Here is an 18,765-nt window from a genome sequence, read left to right as displayed (position 1 = left end):
CCTATGCACCTACAGGAATTCTTAAAGCTTGTCTGGGAAGGAACGCAGTTTTAGCAATAAGGCTTTCTGCTCCATTACTTTATACGAAAACAGCTGTAGGATCCCGATTCGCATTGGTAGCTTTTTGGAAACTTGTCCGAGAGTCACTTCACGTCTATCCTCGTGTGTACTGTAGGTATCGTCTGTCTTACCCATCACCGTCTCATATAGTCATTGATCTAGTCATTGATGACAACACACTCGACAGAAAAATAACAGAAAGTTGCAGAAAGTAAAATAAAATTATCATAAATTATTTCTAGGGGAAGGAAACTTGCAAATGGGGAAATCGGAAAGTGAGGGCAGATTCGTACACGAGCACAGACAGAAATGGATTAACGCCGGATAGGTACATACTTACTTTTAACATTTCACTCACGCGTACCCCAAGACTTGCGATACGTGTACAGACAAATCGATACATAACATTATTCATATGATATGAAACACTACAAACATCTGGCAGCTAGCACAATAATTGATTTTCACAGTGTTTAACTCTAGTTTCCTAAATAACAACAAAATAAATCGTCGTTATCAACCTATAGACTTCTAAGTAGAAACTGCTGGACATAGGTCAAGATTCTTTTTGGGTCAAGAGGTCAAGTGTGAATAGGCAACTTCTAAGCAAGCGTTCATCTTAGGCTGCATCATTACTAGCCAGCAGGTCAGATTGCAGCCAAGCTTTAGTCTATAAAAAAGGTCTCTTTCAGGACTTCCAAGGTTGCCATTCCAGCATCTTGGAACCCAAACGTCTAGAACGTTTAGAACTTTGTGCCCCGGCCATTACCACATTAGCTTTAGGCGCATAGTTAGCGACCATGTCATGAGTTGTCAAATAATTCGGTATAATTTAGCCGTGCATGATCATTGACAGATTTACAACAACTTCAATGACATGTTTATTGACTACTAACTTACACACCGTATTACATAGCAAAAACTTCGCCATGATTTGACTCAAAAGGTTTATCAAGTGTGTTCAGTCCCTGAAGAAGTAACTGAGAAACTGTGTTTATAGGTCAGTCGAATGCGATCAAAATCTGCTAGGGGGTGCCAAGGGTGACGTCACCCCTTTCGAATCACAGAAATATATCCCGTTACGATTTCCCCCTTATTTTACAGTAATGAGATTGTTTGGAAGGACACGAAATTTGATAGCATTTCAAGGTCCGTAATTCTGTTTGTTAAAAGCAATCAAAGCGAGACGGATAAACAAAACAATCATTTTAACAAAGGTAATCTTGATCTGAGTACTGAGTTTATAATATCTAATTAAGTATTATTTTGTCTTATCACAATTTATGACTACCATTTCTTTCTCTTACATTTGCCAATCCTATGTAGACCTAGTCATTGTTAGTCATAGTTCAAAATATGTTAAAATGCGGCGGCGCCAATCTAATTGATTTTATCATTCAGTGAGACCAGAGTGAAGAGCAAACCCTGTAAACAATAGAATATATAAACTAGTGCAATAAATATCGTCTTTAATCCTATACATATAGGTACTTATCCCAATAGTTCGCGATCCTCATGTTTTATAAGCTCTCATCGTTAAAACCCAAAAGTTGAAATCCAAAGTATTAGCAAACTCCTTAAATCATTAACAAGCAATTCAATACCCCTTTTGTATCCCAAACGTCAATTTTCATTTCATAACTCCAAGCCAAACCAAACTTACAAAGGCCCGTAATATAATTAGATACCAAACTGGCTTTTCTTAGTGATGAACCATACCGATTTTATGCTCGATACATTTCCATTCGATTGTTCAGTTTTATCTCGATTCTCTGGAATGATTTATTGGGAAAGTATCGCGATTTTTGTCACAATTTAAATGATGAGCAAGCTTAGGAATGAGTTGCTTAACGGATTGTGATAGTTCTAATAAGTTTCAATAATTTTGTAAAGTGGTGATAGTAAAAAGAATACCCGGCTGAGTTTGTTGTGGGCTCTTCTCAGACCTGGGCGCGTTTGGAACCCTCGTAGCTTTAGTTTTAAGTTTGCGTAATAATTATCACCACTATATCTTAGAAATCCAACATCTGACCTTCAAAAAGAGTTATTAATTACCTATTTTGAATAAATCATTTGACTTTGACTTTGAAATCAACTACAACTATTACAACATTATTTTAGTAGGCTTAATTACTTACACGGTACACCGTACTTAATTTGACTTTACAGGAACTTTGTTGTTGAGACTAGACTAGAGGACTAGAGTTTAGTTTGAAATAAAAATATAAACCACCACAGATAACAATACCTTGTTTTGATCGAGCTATTTATAAGTACATATCGGAATCGTCCTTTTTATCCCACTAAATAAAAACGTTATTTGTTTTTTTTTTTTGTATTTCTAATATTTCATGTTCTAGTCAAATCGATTAATTTGCAAAACAATTCTGCGAAGTGACTCACTACCACTGTGACAGACACTACCCATCACTAGTTTTTATCGTCGGAGATTCGAACTGATACTGCTAATTGGTGGGCTAATAGCCTTGATGGTCGTTGGCAATTAAAGTTTATTGATGTCGCCGTGGATCTCCGACCCTCGTCTTGTTTGAACCCCATCTTGCTTTCCTAATAATTAATCAGGCAATTATCTGCCGATCGAAAATATTTCTCTTAAATAATACGAAATTAGCATACCTTAGCTCAACGGGTTGCGAAGTTGAAGTGGCAGTGGGTAGTGCACATGGTTCGTAAAACTGATAGACGTTGAGGTCTCAAGATGCTGGAACGGCGACCTCACACCGGAAGACGCAGCGTTGGAAGACCCGCCCCCGCCCCTGCCCCCCGCCCCCCGAGATACTAGATTAATATCCAATTATGTACCTACCTGTAAGGGTATGTGTCTTTTATTAAGGAAAATTATCTTACATAGATTCTTCCTAATATCCCATATAATCAATCGAATTTGCGGATTTCATTTTTTATTCGAGCAAATTATGACTGATTTTTATTTCATTTAACAGTCCGTGAGTTGGTCGCTGAAAGCCTCGGACGCAGATCGAATATCTAATGCAATATTTAACTTTACTTAAAAGGTTTTGCATATTTTTGCGCATCGAAGACTCGACAACTAATAATAAATATATTGAAATAAAGATAATAAAAAACCACAGATAATATTGTTTTTAAAACGTACTTATCTAAAAAATATCATTGAGCTTGATTGGTTAGTATTTCAATGAGGGCCAAACAACAGCACACTCGAAAGTGTGCTGTTGTGTTACTTAAGTTACCTCTGTAGCCTACAAGAAACCTGAAACTAGTTATAAAATAAAAAGTTCTTAAATCACACTTTTTCTAACCTACTTCTTAAATCCTACGTGATTGGCACTACCACTGACACAATTCCCAAAGTTTCTAAGACAGTTAATCTAATGTTGGACAAGTCTTATCGGTTGGCGTACACCCAAGCCTGCGCTCATGCCTGGCTTTGCGTCAGACCACGGCTCAAGGCGGGTAACTTAATACAACCACATATACTACATTACATAGAAAAGTAAGTTTAATGCAGATGCGGTTTTCTACGACGCAAGCATATAGACAACTACATAGTATAGACAATAGGTATTTAGATTGGTAAAGTTTTAGAATACAAGTTTCTCAAGATAAATTAAAACTAGGTAGGTACAAGTAGGTACTACTTATTTGTTAGTTTGTAAACAAATTCTAATACATCCCTATGTCAAGTGAGAATTCAATGATAAAAAGAGTTTGCTCTATCTATCTACCCATTGATAATAAATATTAGGTATATATGATGATATGAATAGCGATATGTATATGTTTTAGAAGCAGTTTAGTAATTATACCATTTAAGTAATTATATTTTATCGTCATCACCCAGTGAAAAATTCCGTAACGATTTGTATCATTATTTTATTTCTACTGCCATTATTTTCTACTTGATTGAAGAGTTAAACATATATTTGTCAAGTTTAATGTACCTATATCAAGTTACCAAATAGTAACAATCAAACTTATTTCCAACTTCTGTAGCAAAAAAAACTAATTTTTATGCCATAAAAGCCTAAAAAATATATTTTATTTTAAAAAGACCATACTTTAAATATTTAAATTTATTTATTTTTATTTTATCCTTTAACTACACGGCGACTTCTCTCGGGTGGAATTTCTAAAAATCGTTATATATAAAACCATGCAACATCTCAAAATTCTACACCTCTCTATTGTGATTGGTCTGATCACTGTTTATTCTATTATGTATTGTGTAGATACTTAGGACGTGCGGCATAACAAATACAAGAACCATTAAAATTGTCATAATAACCTCAGCATTTCAAACTAAATATCAAGCTCCAAAGTTGGGATATAGGCCCACTTCTGTTCGTCGGTAATTACATGGAATGGTTTTGGCTTGCTGCCGACGTCGTTTATTGGACCGTTTTAATATCAACCGAGTAGCATTGGTCACCGCTATGTTAACAGACTTCATGAAACACTTAACCCGATTGGAACGATTTTTCCAATAACCTATTTAACTAGCTTCACGAGTAAGTCCCTTTGGCTATAGTAAGTATTTGCTTTTTCCTTCAACCCTGTGTTAAGCTTATATCAGGTAAATCTAGATACCTACAACAATCCTATCCTCGGACTATTGTCCGAGGATAGGATTTCAGCTTATAACCTTCCGGATTTCAGTTTGCCAGCGTAGACCAGACCTCAGTTTGTTCTTAACTAACATCAACCTAAGTTCTATGGGCTAGGTGATTAAACTACTGGACGGATCGGACTGAAATTTGGCATGCAGATAGCTATTATGACGTAGGCATCCGCTAAGAAGGATTTTCGAAAATTCAACCACTAAGAGGGGTGAAATAGGGGTTTGAAATTTGTGTAGTCCACGTGGACGAAGTCGCGAGTATGAGTAAGTCTTTAATAAAAGCAATGATAAAGTGTAGGTAAAGCGTGCTTGCACTTATTCACTCTTTCTTTGAAGGTTCTATTAATTGCTTCTATAAATAATTTGACACCAGGAGGCTATTCTATATTCTTCTCTCTTATGGTGGAAGAAGCGGAATGGTAATAGTATGGTATTTTCGTAGAATTAGGTGTCTTCTGCATGGCATCAGATTAAAAAATGTTATAAAACAGCAGTCGCCAGTAAGGTAATCAAAATATTTTAAAAATCTGCTTTCTTAATACGACCACGGCCGTTCTCTAGCAATTACCGGAACTGGTGTTGGCTAGCTGCCGACACTATTTATTTGAACGCTTTAATATAAGCTGAGCTACGTTCCATCCCTTTGTTTAAGCTTTGAAGGGAGGTATAGCGTGCAAGTTATTAAAAATGGTGTTTATTTGTATATTAAAACAGTTTCCTTATAAAAAAAATAAGCAATAACATTTATCATCCCATACCTACGTACTACATTTTTTAATTTAAATAAACTAGTGGAGAAAATAACCAAGCTATATATTAAGCACATGACCTTCTCATGTTACTCCCATCTCTAGCGTGAAATGAGCTTGCACCACACGTAAATCGACACTAATCCAGGCCCAGAATTAGGCATCAAATATGTAGAAATATGCCACGTCACACTCAATCCGTTACTGCCTGAAAGAGATGAAATCACCTGTTAACGCGTCAAAGCCTACGCGTGATTGATGAAGGTAAGCTGGAATACATTCTGATAGCAAAGGTATAATAGAACCTTTCTCTTTGAGGTGTTTTATTGTTAAGCTTTACACGAATGGAATTTATCCTCGCAACTCGAACGCACGCACGTGGCGCCGCAGGTCTTAAGCCCCCAATAATCTCGGCCTACCCCCGAGACGCTCCCGTATTCCTAAAAAGGTAAACTTACTCCAATCTACGATGCTTTGGATTATCTTGAAAAACTCGTGTTATATTCTCTCAATTGTCCATGCGACCGTAAAAGAAAAAGGTCAGTTTTTATGACAGGGGAAATGTGTTACGGTTAGTTAAACAACGAGAATGGACGTTTGTTAGAAAAATAATGATACATTTGATGGCACTTCGTGTAAGTGAATTTGACGGACATATTGCTTTGGAATAATAAAATGGATGAGTAGAAATTAAATTACCGAAACTTGTTGTTTTTGAAGCAATATTGATCGTCTAATTTTTATAACAGAGCAGGGAGTGAATATTCGTTTTAAACTTTTTTTAAACTATGGAACAGTGTAAAGTTTGTTATTAGAAGAAGAATAGATCAAAGCACAGGAAGCGACAGGCATAAGCTGTGAATAAAAGGATTGATTAACTCACTCTGCTGCAGTACCGACTACCGAGTTAAAAGACGCCAGAAATATGAAATATTATGAAGCAGATTTCTTTCTTTTGCGACGAATTTAACTATAACGATCAAAAATTTAAGCGCGATAGCCTGGAAGAGATACAATAGTTTTTCCACGTGATATCATTTATAGCATTTTACTCGCAGCTGTATCTATCAATGCGGTGACAGTCTAGTGGTAAAGACGTTGGCCTTCTATTCGGAAGATCAGGGGTGTGATCCCGGGCACGCACTTCTAACTTTTCAGAGTTAGGTGTGTTTTAAACAATTAAATATCAGTTGCTTTAACGGTAAAGGAAAACATCGTGAGGAAACCTGCCGGTCTGAGAATTCTTTGTAGTGTTCTCAAAGGTGTGTGAAATCTCACACGTGTATTAATCTTATACATAGTTTGAGTTTCCCACATTTAAATGTAGCTATTTAAGCCAGCAGCGCGGCGCTGCCACAAAAATGACATAAAAAGATTTTTTAGCCCTGTAATATTCCCGAGCTGTTTTTGTTAGAGGCTTTTGAGCGGCAGCCATTTGTCAGGGCGGGCGCTTTTGTGTCCATTGTCTAGATTTTATCTTTACGATGTGAAGCCTAATTAGTTTTTGATGGTATTTTCTTAAGCTCAAAATACATTTTGAATGTGTAAAGGTAAATGAAAACTTTTTCGTCTATAACATAAAGAATTTACTTCTCGATAAAGATTTGCCATATCGTTTGTGTAATTAACTTTCTGAAACGGTTCTTAAAGAAATAGGGAATATTATCATCGTGACAAAAATGAAAAACATTTAAATTTAAATTTTAAATAGAAGAATTGTAAAAGTTTAAAAGATAAGTTTATTGTTTCTTATTTCCGCAATACAGAAAATAGTAAGCTAACAGCGTCGGCCATAATTTGATAATAAGGTAAAACTCGCGCGACGCGACATTGGTATTTTCTTGGTAGCACAGAAGCGACCACGGCTGAGACCATAGTCGCGGTCCTGGCCCCCCAGTGGGTCTCCACTCTCCAGGCATTAGGTTAAACAAGAAGAATTAATTATCATTTACTTTGCTACACAAAAATCTACGCAGTAAAAAGACAATGGCCGCGACGGGATTGATAAATAGCAGCGCGCCGGTCATGCCGGTGAATAGAAAAGAAAGTTGAAGCAAAACATCTGAGAAAAAATGTGCAACTGAATGTATCTGCATTTTATGCTCGTTTTATATTTTACTAGATGATGCCCGCGACTTCGTCCGCGTGGATTTCGGTTTTCAAAAATCCCGTGGGAACTCTTTGATTTTCCGGGATAAAAAGTTTTGGCTATAAATCGTAAACGGTAAGTTTTACAAAAAAGTTTATAGGAAACAAAAGATGCAAAATTTTATTCTCTACAATAACAGTTTATAATTTTTACCCTAAAGTGGATAGTTTTTGAGATATCGGCCAAAAACTTTCCTTCAAGATTGCGATCGAAGATCCTGGATCTGTCAGCATTTTGTGATTTTATGGTCAGTAAGTGACCCTTGACCTAAAAAAAAAAAGAAATTGGATCGGAAATTTAGTGAAAGGTTGACCAAAAAAAAACGGCTTTATTTACTGTACTATTATATAACTCATGCTAACAAGTGACACAACAAACACAACGATACTTCAATTTCATTGTCAGAAATAAACTTTAAATCAAGTTTAAAATAAAACAAATAAAGTTTAGAAGTAAATTAGAAACTTTTACAAAAACTCATCGATGTAATGTTGAAAAGAATTAAAATAGAATTCACTAAACAAATTGGAATATTACTTCAGTTACAATAGTTTTATCACTAAAACAGAGCCACGGGGGCAAAGGAAAATAATTAACATTAACTTTGAACAACAAAATCCTCGGAGTAAGAAGACAAAGGCCGTGACAGAGGTGACAAATGGCGGGCGTTTAGGAAACAAAAAGGGAGGTGAAATCAGAGCGTAGCAAACTGTCAAGAAATGTGCAACTAAAACAATTGCATTGTTGGGTCTTATTTGTTTTTTTGTTTAAAGTAAGTAATTAATAACGAAACGGGTAAGATACTCATTGTACGTGTCACATAAAATTTTCATAGCATTAATTAACAATGAAAGCATTGGTACATCAAACCCTTAAAACGTTTAAAATGTCATGTAAAACGCGTCGCATTTTTCTGAAAAGTTTCCTTCGGCGTAGCTGTCGCTTACGTCACGCGTATGTGCTACGCTGTACGCAAGTGCTACGCCCGATGGCTACAATAAAGACTACGGAGTTCTTTTTGATTTCGTGATGCAAAAAAAATTGTAATGTGTTTGTCGGTACCATATTACCACATAAAGGTAACGCATAAATGAAAGCGCTCAGAGACATACTGCAATAGCTAATTTTAAAGGATCTTGCATTCATCATTCTTGCATTACACCCATCGCCGGCTCACTATAAGAGCACAAGTCTCCTTGGCCATAGTCTACCACGCTTCGGCCAACTTCGGATTGGCAGACTTCACACACCTTTGAGAACATTAACGGAGAACTCTCAGGCATGCAGATTTCCTCACAATGTTTTTCTTCGCCATTAAAGCAAGTGATATTTTAATTACTTAAAAACGCACTTAACTCAGAAAAGTTATAGGTGCGTGCCCGGGATTGAACCTCCGAATAGGTCCGACCCCCAATAGTGAAAACTAATATTAGAGTAGTTTTCCCTAAAGATTTTTTTCAAAATTGTAGTTAGCAGTTAATTTTTGAATTAACCTTGTCTTTAGTAAACGACAGATAGTTCAATTTAATTTAGACTACTTATGTAGTACAGGTAAATTAATACATTTATTTCTTTTTAATATATGCATAAAAGGAAAGTTCTGACTCATCGATGCCCAGCCCTTGCTTATTGAACCTAGAAATCTGAAATTTCGCACAGAGGTGCATTTATGTATACAAGAAATAAGGCTGATTTTTCGGAATTCCCATGAGATAATAAATATAACAGTATTAAAATTATTGGCTAGCAAAGCCGCGGGCGGTCATTAGTTAAATTTATAAACCTAAAATCACTGATTTGAAATATTCATTTGAGGAAACACAATGGTTCGGTACAATGGACTATTAACACAAAAAGTGGAGCAAAACAATCCTATTCATGATCCCCTACCAAGAGATATCAATAGCTTTTAATTTAACTCGAGGCAACAGAAGGACGGACGCTCGCGTCATCCAATTAACATCGAGCAGAGCCTTAGGTCAGAGCTATGAAACGTGAGCAAAATAAGACGTGCCGAATCAATAACTTTGCTATATGCTCTCTGCAAAGAGCCGGAATATATAACTGAGAATTTGATCAGAAATAGTACACCAAGAAATAAATACTCTTGTAGTTTTTTAAGTAAAACCACCAAAAAAGGCAAACAGTCGTGTCGTTTAACTAACACTAGTCTGAGGAGGCGTTATAGGCATTTATAAGGACTAGGTAGGTATAACATGAATGTAATTTTTCAAAATAACGTTAACTGTGCATTAATCTGCCGAAATATAATATTGAGATGTTACACGACGTTTTCGTCCGTTTCCTGTACATACTGGAGAGACACATAAAGTGACGCCGGATTACGCGTCTTTATGTGGAATTGTCAAATCACGTTTACCTGTCCATACTTATTGACTAGGCTTTAGGGGCTACTAAAATTTGAAAACTTAAACAATGTGACTTCTGTGCTTATGAACGTGAGTCACTAGGTATCCATACAAGCCTGGCTGCAACAATTTTTAGGGTTTCGTACCTCAAAAGGAAAAAGGAACCCTTGTTGGATCACATTGTTGTCTGTCTGTCCGTCGTGTCTATCAAGAAAACCTACGAAATTTGGCAGGTAGGTAGGTAGGTGTATATTGATTACAGGAGGAGAATAGACATACATATTTCATTTATCAACGTACAACTTAAACCGCTAGATCTAGAAACTTGAGATTTTGCACCATCAAGTTACATCCAAGAAAGTATTTGAGAAATTCCAACGGGATCTTTAATAAACTTAAATCACACGCGGAAAAATTTGCCGGCATCTACTAGTTTAGAAAAAATGTTTAATATTGTTTATCAAGTTATCGAATTTGATGAGCTAGACAGATGAGTAATGAAACATTTTTCCCGTCAAAACAGAATCCGTAAACAAAGGCCACTCATCCCATTTTCGATTCAATCCACGAAAGCAGAGACGATGCCGCCGCTATCGGAAAAAACGAAAAGGGAAACTTTTGGTTGCTAGGCTTACGTACTTGGATATTATTTTATTACCAGACTACAAAAGGGTTATGAGCTTAGTAGGCTGTTGGGCGAGTTGTTAGTACCAGACTACAAAAGAGTAACAAGCTTAGTAGGCTATATAAGTGTGTATTTAAATGTTCTTTGCTCCAGCGCATCTTCCAAAGCACTTCTAAAAAAATTAAAGTTTGGTTTCATTTCAAGAAAGGTTTTAAAAGGTAGACTCTGTAAATATATGGACTTTAATATTTTGCATTTGACTAAGATTTTGACATTTTTATACAGCTACTAGCTGATGCCCGCAACTTCGTATGCGTGGATTTAGGTTTTTAAAAATCCCGTGGGAACTCTTTGGATTTTGAGAGATAAAAAGTAGCCTATCTCACTCTCCAGGTCTTGAACTATATCCATGCAAAAATTACTTCGATCTGTTGCCCCATTGCGATACGATAGACGGCCAAACCAATAAACAATCATATATTTTCGCATTTATAATATGGGTAGCGATTGCACAATAAAATAGATATAGAAATTAATAGTAAGTAGAAGTTTAAGCTAAAGTGATATTACTTATCAGCCTACAGGCTAGATGGAACTTAGGTAGAAATAAAGCTGATTGATTGATGAATTGTGTAAGAAAAAAAATTAAAAAGATTTACAATTAAATACATGCTGTAACGTTCGTCGGCAGTATTAGATTCACTCGACGATTCGAAACACTTGTAAACTTGTAAAAGTTTATTGCAATAATAAAAACATTCTATTTCTAGTTTCTACCTCTATTTCGAGAAGTTTTGACTATCAAACTTGAATTTTTTCCAATCTCCCTTGTATGAAGTATAAAACTATTGTGATTTTTATAAACATTTAAGTAGGTAGGTATAACCTTCAAGTATTTTACAAACTATTTATTTAACTTTACTGAAGATATAAAACGCGTTGATTCATTTATGAAATCAGTCATATTGTGAGTGACACATCATTCTCAAAACAGAGGAAATACAGATTTACTACGAAAGATCTACTCTAGGTACATACTTCAATTTGTTGTAATTGAAGCTTTTTGTCAATTATTATTTCTCTTTTTGTTAGTTAAATGCTTATCTATAATATTTATTAAATTAAATAACCCATCCCATACGAGGCGGCGTGAGTAATTCACACTAACCAAAGTGACCATCAAAGCAAAAGCAAAGGCTCTAGGTATGATAAAATATTTTTATTCATCAAAACGGAATCCATAAACAAAAGGCACTCATCCCATTTTCAATTCAATCCACGAAACCACAGCCGCAATCGGAAAAACGAATAGGGAAAATATTGAGAGATTAGGATAAGGACTAGTAATTGGGTTTATCTATTTGGTTAGACATTATTTCGTTTATGACAGTTGCTATCGGGAAATAAGATTGCTGTTCTGTTTTTCCCAGAATGACAAGAATCAGCCAGTCAATAAATATGACGCTATTCGTATTCCCACCAATTTAACTACTAAGTACTGACCTCGTGTGAACGAGTAAATAGAGAAAATGTAATCATATGGTGCCTGCTCTGGTTTTGGATCTGTGATTCGTAGGCTGGTTGCGCATCCGTTTTTATCGATTTTACATGTTTCGCCGTAACAGTGTCTAAACAAAAACTTTAAGCTTCATTAGGGCAACTATGAAATGCTCAAGACGTCATGCTTAGTACCTAGTCAGCCGACTTCTAGCGGTGCCTAATTTTTATATGAATTTTGTAGAGCCACACTAAAGCACGCCATTTAGCAAAGTCAGCTTTTATTAAATTTGTTTCTAGCGGTTAATGTTCAGCCATTTTGTTTCATAAGCTCGACCTAATTCCCGACTCGTGACCCACATTCAAAATGCATGTAAAAATCGCGCCTGTGTTGTGAGTCTTCACGATAATTTTTCACTTGACATTGTTTTCAAATAATGCTTTTCATTTAGAATTTTTTCCATGTCTCGACGCTTCTAATTTGCATTGTACCTACGTGATTTTATAAATTGTTTGCTTCACAATTTCAAAATATATGCAAACTAATAAACGAGCATATAGTTAGCAAGCAAGATAATCATTTAAAATTAGTTCATTTATCAGCTCGGTGAATCAACGCAGAAGTACAGTTTCCTTGGTAGGTAAGATTCTACGCGTAAATATACTTAATTTAGGATTCCCAAAAGAATATTATAAGGAAATAGCAATTCAACGTAAGGTATTTACTACTTTTCGTACTTTTTGATAGAAATTAGCGCTTACGAACAGAGAGTCCCAGCAATTTCTTCTTTATACTATGTAAGTAATAAAGTTACATTTATTATCGCGAGCGTGAGGAGCAGGTGCAAAAGCCATACTATGCGTCACTACAAATAAAGTGCCAGTTTCCATCCCAAGATCCATTTTGACGGGACACAATTTCCGCGGTAACGCGAGTCGGTGAGGGATCATCGTAGCATTCAGGCTAAGGCGGCGAATCGAACAACACTCACGTATAGAGTGTTTTGATGCTTCATGTTGGTCGCACATCACGAATAATCCGCATGCACTGCCCGTGCCGCAAAATCCCTACATATCTGACCTCTTTAAACACTAATAGAGTGGCTCAACCTGTAGAACGATCGCATCAGTTTAGAATCGTAAGCAATTATTTTCAATATTGAAACTTCAACTGACGTCAGTTGCATAATTATGATGTGACATGTGATGAGACATTACATTTGACATATGTAGATAGCCCTTGGAGAATGTGACAATTTCTATATTAAAAATACATTATAGTCCATACAAAATGAGAACTTACTAGCCATTTTAGCTCTATGTGTCAAAAGTACGATTCACCTTTACCGTATTCACTAAAATCGTACTTTTAATATGACAGTTGACACATAAAGTGGCGCATGAGAATTTAAAATGAAATTTAAATTTAGAGTTCATTATACATGCGGTGTATAATGCGGCATTTGCGGCTCGATCTACATGTGCGATCAGTATTTATCTTTGGATTATCTTCTTTTGACTTCATAATCATTGATCAATATTTTGACAATATAGAGGTTCTTTGACGATTTGAGTATGACTTAACAGGGAGTGAAATGATAAACAAATATTGTCTTGCATTTCAGTTGACTGAGCTTGTTTGCATTCTAGTATACAGAAAGCTACAGCGCCTACAGCCACCCACAACTATATCGGCAAAACAAGTAGGTTCCTCGTCTAAGTTATGCCGTAGAAGCCACTAGAACAACTACCTAAGTTATCTAAGTACATATTGCGAGATATCGCTTCCTTATTCGCGGAATTACCTATAGACAAGACTTAGCAGATCATTTTACTCTTCTCTACCACTGAAAAGTATAATAAAATTTGCTATTATTGTTCGTCTATCCATACTAATATTATAAATGCGAAAGTGTGTCTGTCTGTCTGTCTAACTGCTAGCCTTTCACGGTCTATTTGTTTAACCGATTTTGACGAAATTTGGTACAGATATAGCTTGCATCCCGGGGAAGGAAATAGGCTACTTTTTATCCTGGAAAATCAAAGAGTTCCCACGGGATTTTTAAAAACCTAAATCCACGCGGACGAAGTCGCGGGCATCATCTAGTTCATTTATAATTATTTAAAAGTATTTGATCGCAAAATCTATTTCCCCGTACAGAATTTCCTTAGTTATAGGAAGCGGTACGCTATCAGCCAAACATCAGGACTAAGACGGGAAATAGGGCAGCACTTACGCATCGATTTTCGATACTAGGTATCTCTTTGAACTATATTTTAGTTGAACCTATAATATAAAATGTCACATGAACATGTAAATTCACATGTATAATAAATATGGTGATACCCATGATCTCGTCCACGTGGATTTAGGTGTTTGAAAATCTTGAGAAAAATCTTTAATTTTCTGAGATAAAAAGTAGTCCCATACAATCTATCTCTGTACCAATATTCATCAACAACGATGGAGCGAATGGACCTTTAAAATCCTGCGGGTACTCTTTGATTTTTGGAGACAGAAATTAGGCTATGTCCGTTCCCGGGCTGCAAGCTATCTTTATACGAAATGTCGTCAAAATTGGTTAAGTATATGGGCAATGAAAAACTATACACTAAAGATAGACACATCTTCACAAGTCAGGCAAATTTTAAGATGCGTTACAATTTTTTTTTATTTAGTCCACATACCTGGCTAATAATAGGAAATAGGTAGTAAGAATAGGAAGTACTTATTTTACTAGGGGATTTTCTTAGTAACATAGGTTGGTACCTAATGTGCTTAAAAATCTTAAAGTTTTCTACACTTGTCATCAAAGCCTATAAATTTTCACTTTTTCCACAAAAAATACATAGACATAGAAAATCGTATATTATACCTATCTTTCTCCGATTTCTGTCAATCCCAATCTCATCAAAACTGACATTCGTAGTAACAAGTTCCCGTTCCACTTACCTACTTTATTCCCCAATAAAAACATTCTACGATAAACGTAGATTCATCCGTGTGATACGTTAACGGTCCCTGCAATGTTGGGGTGACATCCTTGCATTTGTTATGCAGGACAGCTACTTAAGCGTCCTTTGACTAAATGAAGTCATTATTTTAATAAGTGCTTCCTGGTAGACACGGTAAAATAAAGCGGTAAAGTAAAGTGGGACCTTAGGTTAAGATGTCAGCTTCTTAGTCTGGGGTCCAGGGTTCGATCTAACTTTTTTGAGCTAGACCGTTTTGCATAATTAAATATCCCTTGCTTTAATGCTCTAAGAAAACATTGTGAGGAAATCTGCATGCCTGAGAGTTGCCCTTAGTGTTCTCAAAAACGCATGAAGCCTGCCAATCTGCACTAGACCATCGTGTGGACTGTGGCCAAACCCGTCCTCATTCTGAGAGAAGACTCGCGCTAGGCGTTGCTATGCGGGCCGGTTTGAGTTGATGATGCTAATGACGACTTGTCAAACTCAGTAGTCATTACATGATGAGTTTTCCATGTGATCCTGAAACTTGTTAAAGAGTGACTCGGGCGATAAGAAACACTACAATTATTTTATTTATCTATTACTACAATTATATTAATTTTTAGGCAATAATTTATTAATTTATTATTCGGCAAAAAATAGATTCATAAAAAAACAGATAGTCAAATCGATACATTAAGTGGGTAAATGAAAACGAATCCTATCTGATGGAGCAGACAGGATATTTTGTATGGTTACCGTACTGCGGCGGGAAGCCATTACATATTTTTATATCTCTTTTGTATGGTATGGATATCCATTGAGGATATATTTTAGGGCTAACGCTCGTCCCATTGGAAATATCTATTGTAGTGAAGGACATTATTTTGTTCGGTCGAGATACGGTATAGCAAACCTCGTACTTATACATTTTTCTTATATATGAGTATGACGTAAATGATGTTGTTATTTATAGCTCGTACCTACTTGAAATAGTTAGTTTAAGCTCAATGTCTTCTAAATTACAAGGCCAGGAATTGATTTTAAGAGGATTTTCATCAGGGCAATTTTTTTGTCGCCTTTTCATGAGAAACGTAATTTTTTATACGACCTGACGGACTTCTGGTTGGTTCCTGTCACTAAAGTTAATGGCTTTCAATTTGACAGTAATATAAAAGAATAGTACTAAACAGAGTACAAGCGAGTACGAATTTTTTTGTTTTAGTGCAGAGAAATAATTTTTAAAGCAAAAACGGATACACAGCTTTTGCTAAATTTTGTATAGTAGTAGTAGTCACCCACGCTCGCCCGTACTGGACAGCGCGAAGCCGTGCGGGTGTGCGGGGCGTACCCTTCCCGATTAAAAACGCAACCATAAAAAACGAAGTTTTCTGATGTTTTTTTTTCAATCAAATTTTACTGCTATTTAAGCGAAATGTCGCTTCATGTTTGAGATTTCACGTGGATCTGAATCCAAAAAACATCTTCTTGTCTACGCTACGGTCATGCCCTATCATACCGCACTACCCTCATAAATTATGATAAAGGAATGTAAATAATAAAAACCTTTTCGTAAATATAGCATTAGCGACTAAAAATGCTGCAAAAAAAAAGGGTAACGTGAAAAGATTTATATTTACAATAATAACGTTCTAATACGACGTTTCCGAAAGTCTTATAAATTGATCGCACACTGCCGTAGAGGCATTTTTAGGACTAAAATTAGAACAACTTCAGTAGCACATGTTGAACGCATCAGATAGCGAAATATATTATGTTTTAACTATGTAAAGTGGAAGTTGGATTGGCTGACTTTTACTATGGAATAATTTAGAAAAGCAGTGATATACTTGAAAATATACTTAGTCAAAATCAGTACCCTTATTATAAATGCGAAAGTGTGTTTGTTTGTTGGTTTGTTGGTTTGTTGATTTGTTGATTTGTTGGTTTGTTGGTTTGTCCTTCAATGACGTCGCAACGGTGCAACGGATTGACGTGATTTTTTGCATGGGTATAGATAAAGACCTGGAGAGTGACATAGGCTCCTTTTTATCCCGGAAAATCAAAGAGTTCCCACGGGATTTTAGAAAACCTAGTTCCACGCAGATGAAGTCGCAGGTATCAGCTAGTTGTACATAAATTCGAGATTCGTTTATACCTCGTTCGTACCTACTTACTTTGTACCTAATTCTAAAATTTTTACATGTTCTGTTTAAAATAAAACTGTAATAAAATATTATATCAAGCAAAGGTATTGCTGCTAGCTGTAACAAGCACAATATGACTTACTGTTGCTTGATCTTCGTATTTGATGCTGATTTGATACTTGGCAGAGCTGTCTCCTACATTTTCAACGCGTCCCACAAGGTGATGTTGCACGCAGCATTTCAAGTTCTAAAAGAAACTTACGGCTCTTGCGCTTCTTACGGCCCTTACGTCGTTATATGCGATAAGCTTTATGGTGTAAAATATTCCAATGTCCCCGATAATAATATTGAAGACAAAGGCATCGAGGTCGGAATATCGCGCAATGCTTTGACTCGCATAGACATTTCTATTGTGTTTTTATTCAATCCTCGAATATCATTGTGCTATTCATATAGGCTTTCAGGTTTCTTTTTTTGTGAAATCGTGTTCGATATAACATGCTGTGGAAAATAAAAATCTCTCTGTAAAGAAGAAAAGAAGAAAAAAAAGATCGACTTTGATTTACGTTTGCCTTAAACTACTCTTATGCAACATTTATGCAACGCATTAAGGTTTAGTATGACACAATATGTCGTCTGAATAGTCCCCTAAATAAGCCTCTATCTTGACTATGAATTCCAGTGTTCGTTTACATTATGCTAATATCTTGGAAAAAACAATTTTAATCAGATCAGGTGGTCCAAAAAATTTCATACTTAGGATTACACGTACTTTTTTATATTTAGTCACATATTATTATTTAAGTAGCTAGGACTATAAAAATTCGTTTAAAGATTATGGAACCTTTTATTTAATATAACTAAGGTCTAAAAGTGATTCCAGTAAAGAAAAAAAATGCTAAAAAAGATTATTTTTTTGTTAACAGGTATGCAACAAGGTGTTCGGGAACGCATCCGCACTCGCGAAGCACAAACTGACGCACAGCGACGAGCGGAAATACGTGTGCATCACTTGTGCAAAAGCATTCAAGAGGCAGGACCATCTGTGAGTATAATATACCTACTATTTTATCATTCGGTTTCATAATAAACTAGCTTATTCCCGCGACTTCATCCGCGTGGAATTTCAAATTCCCAACAATCCTTTTTAGCGGTTGTCTACATCATAATAGCTATCTGCATGCATTGAGCTACGCGTTGGTAGCTCAGTCATTCAGTCAGTCAGCCAGTATTATAAATGCAAATATATGTCTTTTTGTCTGTCTCTTACTATTTGGTTCAGAGATAGCTTGCATCTCAAAGACATATGCTACTTTTTATATCGAATAGGATCAAAGAGTTCCCATGGGATATTAAAAAATCTAAATCCACGCGGACGAAGTCGCAGGCATCGTCAGTTTGTTACAAAGTTTAAAATTAAACTTCTTCTTCTTCTTCTTTTCAATCGTTCACTCTTGACAGAGTGGTCGTGGCTATGAATAATTCTTCACTGCTGCTCGTGCGATCTCCCTCCAGCGACTTCTATTGGTGGCATTATGTGCACACACGGAGACAGGTGTAAAATTAAACACGTGGCCCCATATTTTAACCACA

General features: G+C 36.0%; 1 protein-coding gene across 2 annotated transcripts in view; it reads left to right on the top strand.

The window, feature by feature from the left end:
- Nucleotides 1–18,765, top strand: part of LOC117990752 (zinc finger protein 541) — a 305,819-nt gene that overhangs the window by 242,018 nt on the left and 45,036 nt on the right. For both annotated transcript variants that reach the window (XM_034978242.2, XM_069504433.1), the window contains one exon: nucleotides 18,099–18,217. In XM_034978242.2, coding sequence (XP_034834133.1) covers nucleotides 18,099–18,217 — 119 coding nt within the window. The remainder of the gene's footprint in view (nucleotides 1–18,098; nucleotides 18,218–18,765) is intronic.

The sequence above is a fragment of the Maniola hyperantus genome, chromosome 18 (genome assembly GCF_902806685.2).
Source record: "Maniola hyperantus chromosome 18, iAphHyp1.2, whole genome shotgun sequence".
Classification (NCBI taxonomy): domain Eukaryota; kingdom Metazoa; phylum Arthropoda; class Insecta; order Lepidoptera; family Nymphalidae; genus Maniola; species Maniola hyperantus.
Note: the sequence above shows the minus strand (reverse complement) of the source record. Positions and strands in the feature narration are given on the sequence as shown.